General features: G+C 39.1%; 1 protein-coding gene across 1 annotated transcript in view; it reads left to right on the plus strand.

Moving 5' to 3' along the window:
- SLC16A10 (solute carrier family 16 member 10) overlaps window positions 1-14,007 on the plus strand; it is a 72,223-nt gene that overhangs the window by 41,508 nt on the left and 16,708 nt on the right. Inside the window, exons 2-3 of the mRNA XM_061623629.1 lie at window positions 610-754; window positions 4,039-4,468. Of these exons, the coding sequence (XP_061479613.1) occupies window positions 610-754; window positions 4,039-4,468 (575 nt within the window). The remainder of the gene's footprint in view (window positions 1-609; window positions 755-4,038; window positions 4,469-14,007) is intronic.

Genomic DNA, 14,007 nt, shown 5'->3' on the forward strand with positions numbered 1-14,007 from the left:
TGGATTACAACTCTTGTTAGTTCCACTCAATATGGCTAATGGAGTTAGGAACGTAGGAAGCTGTCTTATATTGGGTCCGACAACGTGTCCCATCTAACTTAGCATTGTCTACTCTGACTGACAGTCCTACCTGGAGACATCAGGGGCTGAACCTGGGACCTTCTGCATGCAAGGCAAATGCTCTCCCACAGTATGGTAGTATGCTTCTCAGTGCCAGTTGCATTCAGGTCCTGCTTTTGGGCTTCCCATAGACATCTGTTTGGCCACTGCAAGAAAAGGATGCTGGACTAGATGGGCTACTGGTCTGATGCAGTAGGCTCTTCTTACATTCTTAGTTTGCACAACAGTTTCCAATATTTAACTTGAAGCCTATCAAGTTTTTTCAAACTGCTGGTTTGCAGTTTATTTGTCTTGCAAGATTTTTTTCTGCGTTACCCTAGAATTAGAGTTATAATTGCACTATATGTTCTTTTGTATATAGTTAGAATTGCACTATATCTACCATATTAATTATGTCCACTGTTATATTCTGGGCTTCTACTGGGAGGAAGGGCAGGATATAAATCTAATAAATAAATAATAAATAAATATTCTTAATCTTTTCTTCAGCATGGGTGAATTCCCTATGCATGGGAATGATCTTCTTCTGTTCTCCCATAGTCAGTGTATTTACCAATATATTTGGCTGCGGAATAGTAGCTGTTGTTGGAGCAGCAGTTGCACTCATGGGGCTTTTTTCAAGCTCATATGTAAGGTAAGAATACTCATTTCCATTCACTTTTCTGAATGCAGTCCCTTAGCAGTGTAACACAATATAGGCCATTTTGGCTGGCAAACCTGATGATACCTCCTGGCATCCTGATTGTATATCTTCAAGGTATTGAGGATAGTACCACTTAACTTACGTACCTGTAATTTGCAGTCCTTGCCTTACATTTTGTTGCATCTTTCTTTGATGTAGACAGGTCAGCATTATGTAATTAATTGCTTCTCTGAATCACAATTCTGAAAGCCATCCTCCCAAGTTAAACTGCCCGTCTGTGGTCTAGTTTGATATGTACAGGAGGAAAGCAAGATAGTAAAGTTCAAGTATCTACTCAAGGTTCTATCAAATAGCACTTAAATGTATAAAATATATAAATATAATTAGATCTGAGATATTATGAACTTCTAAATTGTCTAAATGGAGCAGAGTGGGAGAGTGCTGTTGCACTTGTGCCCTGCTTGTGGGTTTCCCATAGGGATGTGATTGGCCACTGTGGGAAAACAGAATGCTGGACTAGATATGTCTTTGGACTGATCTAGCAGGGCTGTTCTTACATTGTTAATGAAATAAGGGGCTTGCTAATTTTTAAAGGAGCCCTGGGCTCCTACTGGGAGAAAGGGTGGGATATAAATCTAATAAATAAATAAATAAATAAATAAATAAATAAATAAATAAAGGTTAGAACCCTGTAGGACCTCATTATTGTCAGATGGTGGTGTGCCTTTTCATTGTAAATATATTGCATTTTGGATAAAGGTTTGATGGAGAAGACAAAACCTTGTTTCTAGAAGAAGCTAGTGGTGGCTTCATGGTGTCCCTGAAAAGAAGCAATTCTTGCTTATTTGATCGAATCTTTCATGGTTTGGGAGGCAGATTTTTGAGTATGGAAAATAGTCAGTCTTGCATTTATGTCACATGCTAGCATAAGCAGCTTGGGGATGTGGTTGTCTTCTCTACCCATTTTTTTCCTTTCCATTAGATTTGTGAAGAAATGTATCAGACATGGCCATATGCTTTCCTTCTCATTTTGAATATTAATAAGTCATAGGGTCTGATAAATATTAATCAGTATTTCATGCTACTTCCTTCTTCCTTAATTATGTTGGTCTTGAATGAATCTGTTGTATTGGAATGTGCTTTTCAGTAAAATTAATAAGCATATGTCTTTCCAATCAAGTTTAATTATCTTTACATATTTAGTAGAGATAGTATTATTATTTTAGATAGCATTGATTTATCCTTTTCTCTTACTGATACCTCTCCTGTGTTTTGTTGCTAATATGGGAACACAGTGGGAACACAATCAGATTTATGAAGTTTATAATAACAAATTAGTCTTGATAGCAAACATGCAGTAGGATCCAGAGAACTGTGCAACTAATTCTATGTACTCAAGGGGGCTTTAGTGTTTTTTTAACACTACATGGCATGGCATGTGACAAATATCCTTTCCATGAAGCTGAGGGATTTTTGTAAAAAAATACTTATTTTAATTTTCAACAGCTGAGGGGATACTCAAAGCATTTTGCCAACGTTTCCATACTTGGAATGTGCATAAAGTACTTTAACCAGGCTTGGGAAGGGGGTTAGGGTGGCAGAGGGTAGTTCCGTGGGGGTTTATTCAGTTTTTAAATTTTATACTGTTTGCTTTTTGAATTGTTTGTACATGGATTGTATTGTATTTTGTTGTACGTCGCCCAGAGTGGCAGATTAACCTCTGCCAGATGGGCGTCTAACAAATGAAACAAACAAATAAATAAATAAATAAATAAATGACTTGGAGTTGCAGGGTGGGGGTCTAGTTGGAAGTTGTTGGTTTTTTTTAATCCACTCTGCATGCCCAAATCCTTGGGTGCACCTGAAGTAGTTCTTGTGACTGATATTCAATCTGTATTTTTTGGCATAAGTTTTTTCCACTTCCAGGTATTTAGTAAAGCAAATAGAGTGCTTGGAAGGACAACAGCTGCAAATTAAGCATTTATTAAATTTCCCTGATAATCTCTTTGCTCTTCACGGATAAAATGTAATGTGGGTAGTTTACTCTTCAGAAATGAAGCACAGAGAACTGTGGCTTTGATGTTTTGTTTAGAGGGAGCTCTTGCAAGTTACATTACATGTGTGGTTCTAGAAAAAAAAAATCAACACTTAACCACAACTTCCCATGTTGTCCAAACCTGGACAAATTGTGCTGAATCTCAATTATGGTTTCTTGAAACAAGTCAACTTCAAACCGTATTTTGAAATATTATTGCAACTGGTGTTTATACCACAGGCAGAATTACCTGGATTAGAATACAGTTCCTATGTTACAGATATATAGGAGGTGAATGCCATTGAGATTAGTCCGGAAGCTGCAGCTGGTGCAAAATGCGGCAACATGACTGCTCACTGGGGCAGGGTATCGCCAACATGTCACCCCGATGCTGAAAGAATTGCACTGACTGCTCATTAGCTACCCGGCTAAGTTCAAGGTTCTGGTTTTGGTGTACAAAGCCTGGTACAGCTTGGGACCAGGATACCTGAAAGATCGTCTTACCCTTTATATACCCAGTAGATCACTATGGTCTGCAGGTGAGGGCCTTCTGCAGATACCATCTTATCAGGAGGTGTGTTCCTCACAAAATAGGAAGCAGACCTACCTATTGGAATTCCCTCCCCTAAAATATTAAAACAGGTGCCATCTCTGTTATATTTTTGGTGTCTACTAAAGACCTTCCTCTTTCATCAATCCTTTTAAGTAGAGACCTTATCCCAGGCTGCGTCTGTTTTGGAATTGCTTTTTAAGATGTTTCTAAAGCTTTTTTTAAAAATATGTTTTTAAAGATGTTTTGTTGTAATATATAATGTCTCTTTTTATGATGTTTTATAGTATTTTTAGTGTTTTTGTTTCCTCCCACTGGGAGATAGGGCGGGATATAAATTGTACTACTACTACTGCTGCTACTACTGCTACTACTACTACTAATAATAATATTAGTGCTCCAGTTGTGGAACTCCCACCCAAAGGAGGCTCTCTGTTGTCTTTTAGGCAGAAATTAAGATGTTTTTAGTCCACCAGGCTTTTAGTATATATTAATTTTGCTAGCTATAATTGTAGTTCATTGTTTTACTTCAGCTTTTAATGCTGTCTTGTTTTTAAGGCATTGAGAGTTTACATTTTAAATCAACTTGGAGCCCTTTTTAGAGACATAATGTGGTAAAAATGCTTTTATAAATAAAGATAAAATAAATATGCAGAACATAATAATGGACTTGTTTCTGTTTTATTGTAGCTCACTTGGACCTCTCTACTTCACATATGGAATCTTATTTGGCTGTGGCTGCTCATTTGCCTATCAACCATCCCTGGTCATTTTGGGGCGTTATTTCAAGAAGCGCCTGGGATTGGTGAATGGCATTGTCACTGCTGGCAGTAGCTTGTTTACTGTAACACTGCCTTTTCTTTTAACTGTACTGATAAATTCAGTTGGCCTGTACAACACTTTGCGGATCCTGTGCATTTTTGTATTTGTTCTGTTGTTGGCAAGCTTTACTTATATGCCTCTCATTCCTGGTGAAAAAGAAAGAAGGAAAAAGGACAAATCCACATTTTCTGCAAAAAGGATTTTTAATTTTTCCATTTTCAAAGTTAAGAGTTATCTAATATGGGCTTTTGGGATCCCAGTTGCCTTATTTGGGTACTTCATACCTTATGTTCACCTAGTAAGTAAACCTATTTCCCTCTTTTATATTATATATTTTTCTTACATGTGTGTATATATATATATATTCTATATAAATCAATAACATTCATTCCTCTTCACAGTCCAAGTGAAGAGGATTCCAGGAACAAACATCTGAAGCCTATATAATCCTAAACAGGACTGTGTAAATATAAACTGCAGTTGGGAAGCATCAACATACTAATCCAAATCTATGGATGATTTTTAAAAAAGTATTCACTGTTTTCCTTTGGCATGCAAGACCTGGTTCTTTTAACTCAGTCTAAGAAGTTCTTTGTCCTCTTCCTAGTGGAATCTCCTACATTTCTTCTGCATCATAAATGTGTACATTCTGTCATGCCTCTTTGTTTTCAGCCAAACAATAATTTTATGCAAGGTTTTATGTGAATGTTTTAGATAAATTAACTTTATATAACAATTTCTGGAGGGATAGCTCTGCTAGTCTGTTGTAGTTTATGTACTACATATTTGGCTCTAGGCTCTACCACATGTTGAAGTTATATGAGTTTTCTCTTTAGCAAAGAATATTTTTAAAATACTATGCATCTTCCTCATTTTACACACATTTATTAGCATCTTGCCTTAATCAAGAACAAATATTTGTTAGCAAAGGACTGGAGATAAGGGAGGGCTGCAGCTGATTCTATGTATCATATTTGGAGAATCATATGTGGATTTAATATGCCAAGCAATAAACAGGCACTTTGCCTGTGTATGCAGCCCCTTCATTCTCCCCTTTGCGCAAGCTGTGCTTTTACCAGGACATCTCTAATTAACCATAGTTTTCCATTTTTGGAACTATGGTTGTCAACTTTGGAACAAGGTCACTGTGAAAGAGGCTGCAGTCCTAATCATGTCTAGAGTGGCCGTTAATTCGGCCAGATAGGCGGCCTAGAAATAAAATTTTATTATTATTATTTTATTATTACTCATAAGTAAGTCCTGTTGAATTCAGTGGGGCTTATTCCCAATTAAGTGGAGTTAGAGTTGCAGGCTGGTGGAACAAAGCTGGTGTAACTTACCCTTGTTCCAAACTCAGTCCAGGAGGAATTTGACTTACACAACCTTTTTTGGCAGCTAAGTTCTACCGGGTTGCAAGGCCACGTGAGCAAGCTGAAACAGGTTTACCATAAGTGCAAGTATATCTTTGTCCTATCATACCCTGCCACACCCATTTTTGGGGATTTACACTGGATTAAGTTACACTGCTGAGCCCAGACTGAGTAAGGATGAGGGACTTATAATGATGTCTCTCCAGCTTTGCGGTGGGGGTACTTATACCAGAGTGGCCCCAGATGAGCCCCAACTTAGCCAGGTGAGCAAAAGATTTGCTGAATCCCAGCAGATCTTGGGTTTGGATTACACTGTTAGTAGGATAACTCCAATATTTGTGTGGGAAGGATGGATCTGCTTTCATGTGTCTAGTCCTTAGCACATAGAGTATAAGACAAAGCCAATTATATATATATATATATATATATATATATATATATATATATATATATATATATATAATTCCTCAGCCATTTCTTAAAATATTAACTTGAATATAATTTGAAAATAACTTTTGTAAAATCGTGGCAACTAGCATAAATATTTTCCTGGAATCTGTTGCATTTGAAGAATGCAAGCATAAATGCTTTTAAAATGTTTTTTGTCCCTTTGTTTCTGGTGAGTATTGGCCGAATGAATCCTGATGCTGCTCAGTATTAGGATTTCCAGTACTGTGGTACTTGACTTCTTCTTGGAGAAGCATATGAAGCCTACGGAATAAAGTTTTTGTGTGTCAGACTGAAGACAGATAGTGGGAGAATTTATATCTGTGTTTTGGTCTGCATCCCAACAGAACTGGCAGCATATAGATACTGTACAACTGCAACTCCATGTGTTACCTCAGTTCTTCTGCACTTCCCCTTTTACCTCTCTTACTCCATTTTCTTTACCTCCCCCCATTTCTTCTTCCACACTCAGCTATTTTGTCTGTCTTACTCCTTTCTAATATCTGGCTGGGTGGTCCAAGGTGGGGAAATGAAAGTGTGCTGGGACACCTTTATTGTTTGCTGTGAATAAAAAAAAATTAATCTTAGTAAGGGAATCTTAGTAAGGAAAAAAAATGGATGCAACTAGCAGTGACAAAAACAAAGATGGAGAGCAGGAGACCTGACTAATTTCTCAATAGCTAGAGCAAATTGCAGTGTTTTGGGGATTCCATCTTGTAAGCAGGAGGAAGCATGCATGAACAGGGGTTCTGCAGGCTTGACACACACACACACACTAAAAGTTCTTTAGGTTTTTGCTGCAGTTCATGTGATATTTTGAATATTTGCTTACATTGCAACACACACAACTTTCAATGCACTTGTTTATTTGCAAATTTTGTCTTTGGATTTGACTTGATAGTTCTATAATACTATTTAATGTCTTGTAAGCTTGCTAAATCATTTAAGCTGACTGATACAGCTTTCTTCAGAGAATCTCCTTGCTCATTTGTGAAGTATTGACATCTTCCATCGTAGGGAGCCCTGGTGCTAAATAAGTGGAACTAAAATTGTGTGACTGCTATAGGTTTGCATCTAGTTTTAGATAGGAAGGGTGCTTGATAAACATAAGGAGGCCTATTTGTTTCAGTATTTGTCCCTGCCTCTGCACATCTGGTGTTGATTTGAAGCTGTAAAACAACCTGATATAGAGCAGTAGTGGTTAGCCTGTTCAGCTACAGCTGTGAAAAGGCTAAGACTATCACGACCAGAAAAGATCACTAGCATTATATAGTCCAATTTATGTATGAAAACCTCTGACTAATGCCCTGTAATGATGCTTATCTAGTCCCATCTTAACCTTTAGTGTCTGGAGTCGCAACAATGCCTCATTATAGAACTATAGATTCCCCCCCCCCGCAACATTCAGACAAAATTTCTGCTGTTCGACTTTAGATTCCTGTGAAGAGAATGTGAAATGATTTATCTGCCTTGGAGTGAAATCCAAGAAAGCACCATTCATGGATCCTACCTGGGATGTGATGTGGGCGGCATCAGCTGTTTCTGGTACATGAGCTTCAAATTTGACATTTAAAAGTCAATGGATGATGGATCCTAAGAATTGTTAGCTGTGTCCTGCTTGAGGATTATGCCTTCTGTGTTTGCCTCTCCTGCCCAAAGCCTAACTTAAAATTTGGAGGACCTTAGGAATCGCACAACATGTATACCCTCCCCCATAAGCAGGTGTATATTCCAATTGCCAGAACAGCCCTTTGGATCCAGCTTTAAATAATTCTTATCAATATCTTAAAATAAATAAATAAAGGAATAATTACTTTGTTTATTTCCATAAATCAAACTGTGATGGGAAAATGTACTGAAGTATAAATATTTTTCCCCAAAATGTAGAGCACTGTGCGTCCTAAATTGCCTCCTTCTTCAAAACAAGTGTCTAGGGCACAATCCAGTCATGAGTTGCTTAAGTTCCATTCCTGTGAATGCAACTGCATGTTTAATCAAGCTCTGTAATCTTAGATATAAGTCACTCATAGTTGTATGAGTTCAGGACTAGTTTACTTTTACTGAATTTAAGCAATTTTCTGCTCCTTTTTTGCATAATGGTCTTGATAACAACAGGCTGCTTTACAACAATATTTTATTTTCTGTGCCTATGTCTAAAGATAAGTTATGGGTGACTGCAATTCCAAATGAGAATCACTGTTTTGAGGATTCTTTTAGATATTCTCAAGCATGACTCTTAAACATAATATTTTCCCCACCATCCTCCTCTTGTCCTCTTTCCCCTCTGCCTTTTTCTCTCTGTTTCTTCTTCATCCATGCCACCTTCTACACATTTTTCTATCCAAACTTAATATGGTACTGGTGTTTTACAGTGCCACCAGTGCCACCTTGCTTTTAGCTGGATGTTTTCTAAGGCACCAGATCTTCAGTGGCTCCTGTGTGCTATACTTGCTTTTCTAATCTTTACATTTATCTTCCTTCAGATCTCAACTTCTGCTGCAATTTGACTGCCCAGGTTAGTGACATTTCCCCCCTTTATACTGCATTTCTCATCCCTTCCTGGCACTGGTCATACTAACCTGGCAATGCTTATGGTTAATTAGTCTAGCCCCTTTACTTCCATCTGAAAGTGATACATTATATATGTTCATTGAAAAATGACAGGAAACTAATGTTTCCACAGAACAGTGCTCTCATTAGCGTTGCATGTTTACACCAGGCAGAACTGGTGAATTCATCATAATTACCATTGACTACTTATCAGTGCTAATTTTGTTAGGAGATACGTTTTTCTTGGAACTGCTATAAAATATTAGAGGGGGGGAGTCGGGGACAAAAAGGAGCAGGAGGCATGAATGTTAAATGAAATTAGGCAGTAGATATATAAAACGTTGGCTGACATAAAATACAATTCCTCATGATAAATAATTTGATTCCTTTGTTCCAGGTGTTTAGAGTATATACAATATGTATATATGAATAAGAATTTTTACAGCACAATCCTATGCATGTATACTCAGAAGTAAGCCCCACTGAGTTCAGTAGAACTTATTCCAAGCTAAGTGTGTATAGATTTGCAGCCTGAATCTCCCATGGCCATCCTCAATTCATCATTCACTGTATTACTATCCACATGTTATAATCCAATTATTTATTCTCTGTTTAGAGAAGTAGGAGCTTGCTGCTGTAATCTTTAATGTGAATCTACATAAAGCATGATGTCTGTAACTGTTCAGTGAGCATCACAAAGGCAGTTAGGTTTTTGATCCTCTTCCACTCAAATGGAAGCAGACTGTATGCTACCTATTAAGCTATTTCTGAAACTTGGAGAACTTTGGGAACCGATGCTGAATCTCATGCAGCATGAAGAGCGGTGTTTTTTTTAAAGAAAAAGCAAGGCACCTCACACACATGCACACAAACTTTTTTTGTCTACAAATGTTTTGTACTAATTGCTGTATTAGACCCCAAACAAGGCTCACTAATAAGAATTTCAAAAGTATACTGTTTTAATATATTGTAGAGGGTAACACCAAAATTCTTAGGGTTGGCCTTGGAGGAAAAAGCGTAAAGTAGTTAATTGTATGAACAGATACCCCCCTTTGGGGTTGTTTAAAATACAGAGAACATTATTCTGATGTAACTTATTTTTTTATTAATATTTAATCATTTCTGTACCACCTTTCAAGAATAAAGTTCTTCACAAGGTGGTTCACATAAACTACAACAATAACATACAGTAAATGACATTTAAAAGCATCTCAAGAAAATAATCTCATATTATTAAAATGAGGAATCCAGTATAATACAGCCACCAGACTAGATAACACAATCTGATTCCCTACCAATATTAATTTTTGTAAGACAAGATAAATAGATTGCAAAAATATCCAGGGATGGAACCTAATATCGCATGGGATAATATTCTACAGTTGTGTGGCCGTAACCAAAAAGCCCTGACCCATGTGCTTGCCAGATTAACTTCATTTGCTGGTGGGCATCTCAACAGAAATTCATCTTAAGGTACAGTCAGGCTTGTACAGATGTAGTCAGTACTTTTTAAGTAACCTGGTCCCAAACTGTTCAGGGCTTTAAAGCTCATTGCCAGCATTTTAAATTGGGCCTGGAAACACACTGGCAACCAGCACAGTACAATACTGTTATCCTCTGCTCAGTTGGTTCTAGCAAGGAGTCATGGCCACATTTTGTACCAGTTGAAGTTTCCAAACAGTATTTAAAAGTAGCCCCATATAGAGAGGTTACAGAGGTCTAGTTTGGGTGTCACTGGTGCATGGACAATTGTTAAGTCCATTCTCTTTAGATAGAGTCAAAACCATAGCAGCCACCTGAACTTCCTTAGTTAGTACTGGGTCCAGGAGCGCTCCTAAGCTGCTGGTATTTTGGGAGGAATGCAATGTTATCCAAGACCAGTAGTCTGTTAACCATACCCGTAACACCTCCATCTTATCTAGATTATGTTTAGCTTGTTCACCTTTACAGCTTCCAGACACTAGTTCAACAGCTCAACAGCCTGCCAGAGATAAGTAGATGGAAAAGAAAGAGCTGTGTGTCACATATTAATGACACCAGTCCAAACCTCCAGATGACTTCTCCCAGCTTTTTCATGTAGAAGTTAAACAGCATGTGAGACAGAAAGAACTTTGAGGAATCCCATAGTTTAAGAGAACAGAAGTCTCCTGTCATCACCTTCTGAAACCAATTCTTCAGTCAGAAACAACTGGAGCCACCGTAATATTGTACCTCCTAAGCCCAACCCTAATTGCCAGTCCAGAAGGATACCATGGCTGATGATATTGGAAGCTGCTGAGGGGTCAGGGAACATCAGCAAGGTCACCCTCCCTTATCCATTCCCTGTCATAAGTCATCCATCAGGGTGACCAAGGCTGTTTCAACCCCAATCTAGGTCTGAAGTCAAACTAGTAAGAATACTTCTAGTATCTTGGATCCTACTAATGCAACATGTTTAATTAAACATAGCACTTATAATCATAGGAGTTGATTTGTGGTTTATTAGCACACAATTGTATTTATACAGCCACGAGAGTGGCTGTATACTATAGTCAGCATGGATTTTTTGTATTCCACAATGTTAAATTGAAAATACCCCGCATGCCATTCTGATGCTTCCCATAAGCTCATTTCAAAACAGTCCTGAACTCAGAAACACTTGCTTTAACAACCCTCTAAATTTTCATGGTGATACACAAAACAGTCAGAAAGAATCAAGAGTTCAAAGTGTAAAAAGAGAGAGAGAAAAAACAGCCCTTCTGGACTTCTTTCTGTCAGAGTTCTCATAATCTGTTGAAATTAATTAAAAATTAGCCACATTCACAGGGTACTTGTAATCCTATTACTGACCTTGCCCCATAATCTGGCCTTCATCTTCTGTAGTTTAAAAGTTAAAAAAAATGCCTGGTTGATTTTTAATTAATTTAAGAAATTTAGCATTGAACGCAGTGATAAGGCTGGGCATGCTCAGTAAGAACCAACTGTCAGTGTTCTAAAAGCCAGACTCATGGCTGCTTTGCTTGCCTAATAGGGGCCACACCCACACCAGACCTTTATTTCACTAGAGACAGTCATGGCTTCCCCCAAAGAATCCTGGGACGTGTAGTTTGTGTTAGGAGACTCCTATTCCCCTGACAGAGCTCCACTGGCCAGAGCTCCAGTGGCCAGGAACAGTCAGCCGCTCTGATCTGAAGCTCTGTGAGGGGAACAGGGCATCTCCTAGCAACTCTCAGAACCCTTCACTACTACACTTCCCAGGATTCTTTGGGAGAAGCCATGACTGTCTAAAGTGAAATAAAGGTCTGGTGTGGATGTGACCAGGGACAGCTTTGGTTTAAATTTGAGTGGGAGGCTACATGTGCCTGCTGTAGAATAAGGTGAGGAAAACCCTGGAAAAAAATGATAGTTTGCAGTGTTTTCTTTTTGGAAAGGAAAGGGGCTTCACATCTGCCCAGTGCCCACCCATCCAATCTCCTCCCCTCCCTTCCCTCCTCCTCTCCCTGCCCCCTCCCCTCCCTGCCCCTCCCCCAGGTCAGTTTCACCTATCCAAAGCATGATTGCACAGGAGTAAATCCCACTGAACTCAAAAAGCATGCAAATGATGAAACCTGCCCTCCCCTCCTCCCCCTCCTATCCCTTCCCCTTTCCTTCACCCCTCCCTTCCCCTCCCCATCCCCTTCCAATCCCCTCCTTCCCCCTATTCTTCAACTCCCCCTGCCCCTCCTCCTCCCCCATGGTCAGTTTTACCTATTCTAGGACTATGACCTGGGAGACTAGGGTTCAAATCCCCACACAGCCATGAAGCTCACTGGGTGACCTTGGGTGAGTCACTGCCTTTCAGCTTCAGAGGAAGGCAATGGTAAACCACTTCTGAATACCGCTTACCATGAAACCCTGTTCAGAGGGTCACCATAAGTCAGAATTGATTTGAAGGCAGTCAGTTTCATTTTCAAGCATGATTGCATGGGAGTAAATCCCACTGAACTCACTAAACATGCAAATGATCAAACATTCCCTTCCCCCCTCCCTCCCATCACCTCCCTTTTGCCCCTTCTCTTTTCCTTTATCACTCCCTCTCCCAATTCCCTCCTTCCCCCTCCCCTTCCTCTTCCCTCTGCTTCCCTCCCCCCTGCTCCCTTCTCCCCCTTCTTCTTTCCCTCTACTCTCCCCTCCCCCTCCCCCCTCCTCCATGGTCAATTTTACCTATCCTAGCCATGATTGCACTGGAGTAAATCGCACTGAACTCAACAAGCATGCAAAAATGGTCAGACCTGCCTTTCCCCTCCTGCCGTCTCCTCTCTCTTCCTCCTCCCTTCTTCCTCCTCCTCTGCTCACTCCAGGCCTCCCTCCCCATGGTCAGTTTCACCTATCCTAAGCATGACTGCAGGAGAGTAAATCCCACTGAGCTCATTAAGCATGCAAATGATCAATCCATTCTCAGCAAACTTGCAGAGGATCCCATTTCTTACCTCCTGGATTAAAAAGCAGAGAAATTCACTAATAGGCAAAAAACCTTGCGGTTTAAGAACATACCTATAGCCCACAGCTATTCTATCAAACTTTAAAAAGCAAGGAAATTGGGCAGCTGTAGTGAATGCACCAGGGGAGCAGGAGACCTGACCTCCTCTCTGAGATATTGTACTGCCCTACACATTGGTCAAAATGCAAACACAATTTGGGTTGGTCTTTCACAGTCCAGTCCACTTCCTGAGTAGTTTGGAAGAATTTGGTAACGTGCCACTGAGCATATGGTGAGTGATGCCAACATCTGCAGTCAGCCCAAATAACAGAAACAAGACATGTGCTGTGCTGATCTTGTTTTAGCAAGGAGGAAGTAACAATATTAAAACAGTTGATAACAGTCAGTCACTTTAATTGATTTACTTTGCAATTTTAGTGAAGTTTCCTATAGTAAATCATCCTCTTTTGCTTCTGTTTCTGTGAATACGTGCACTACAGCAACACTTTGCAACACTAAAAAAAGCTCCAAAAACAATTGTGGAATAATGGCACTGACTATTCTGCAGAATAGTTTCCAATGAACATGAGGAGTGTCTCAGTTTGCACCAGATAAAACAGTAGGAGGTGACATATATTCTAGCAAAATTCTAGGTGTGCTCTAGGTTTTTAATTGAGCATGCCCATCTTTCCTTAAGTGGAGTAATTTAAGCATAGCTGGCTGAAAACATGCATCTTGGGCAGGCCAAGTTTGTTTTTTCCAACAGCTAGAGGCATTGCTTAAGTAGCAAAATTTTGTAATCAGTCTGATTTGACATCATACTGCAGTTTCACAACTGTTAATGCACCCAGCATAGAAATAGAGCATAACCTCTAGTTTGAAACACAAAAGGCTGTCTTCACGATCATATGACATTGACCAATAAAAAAGCTTTGAAATTAATAAAAATAAATTTGACACAGATTTCTAGGATGAATAATGAGAGAAATATAATTTTCTAGGATAGGCTATCTGTAGAAACAGTAGTAACAC

This window comes from Rhineura floridana, chromosome 4, assembly GCF_030035675.1.
Source record: "Rhineura floridana isolate rRhiFlo1 chromosome 4, rRhiFlo1.hap2, whole genome shotgun sequence".
NCBI classification, from domain to species: Eukaryota; Metazoa; Chordata; class Lepidosauria; order Squamata; family Rhineuridae; genus Rhineura; species Rhineura floridana.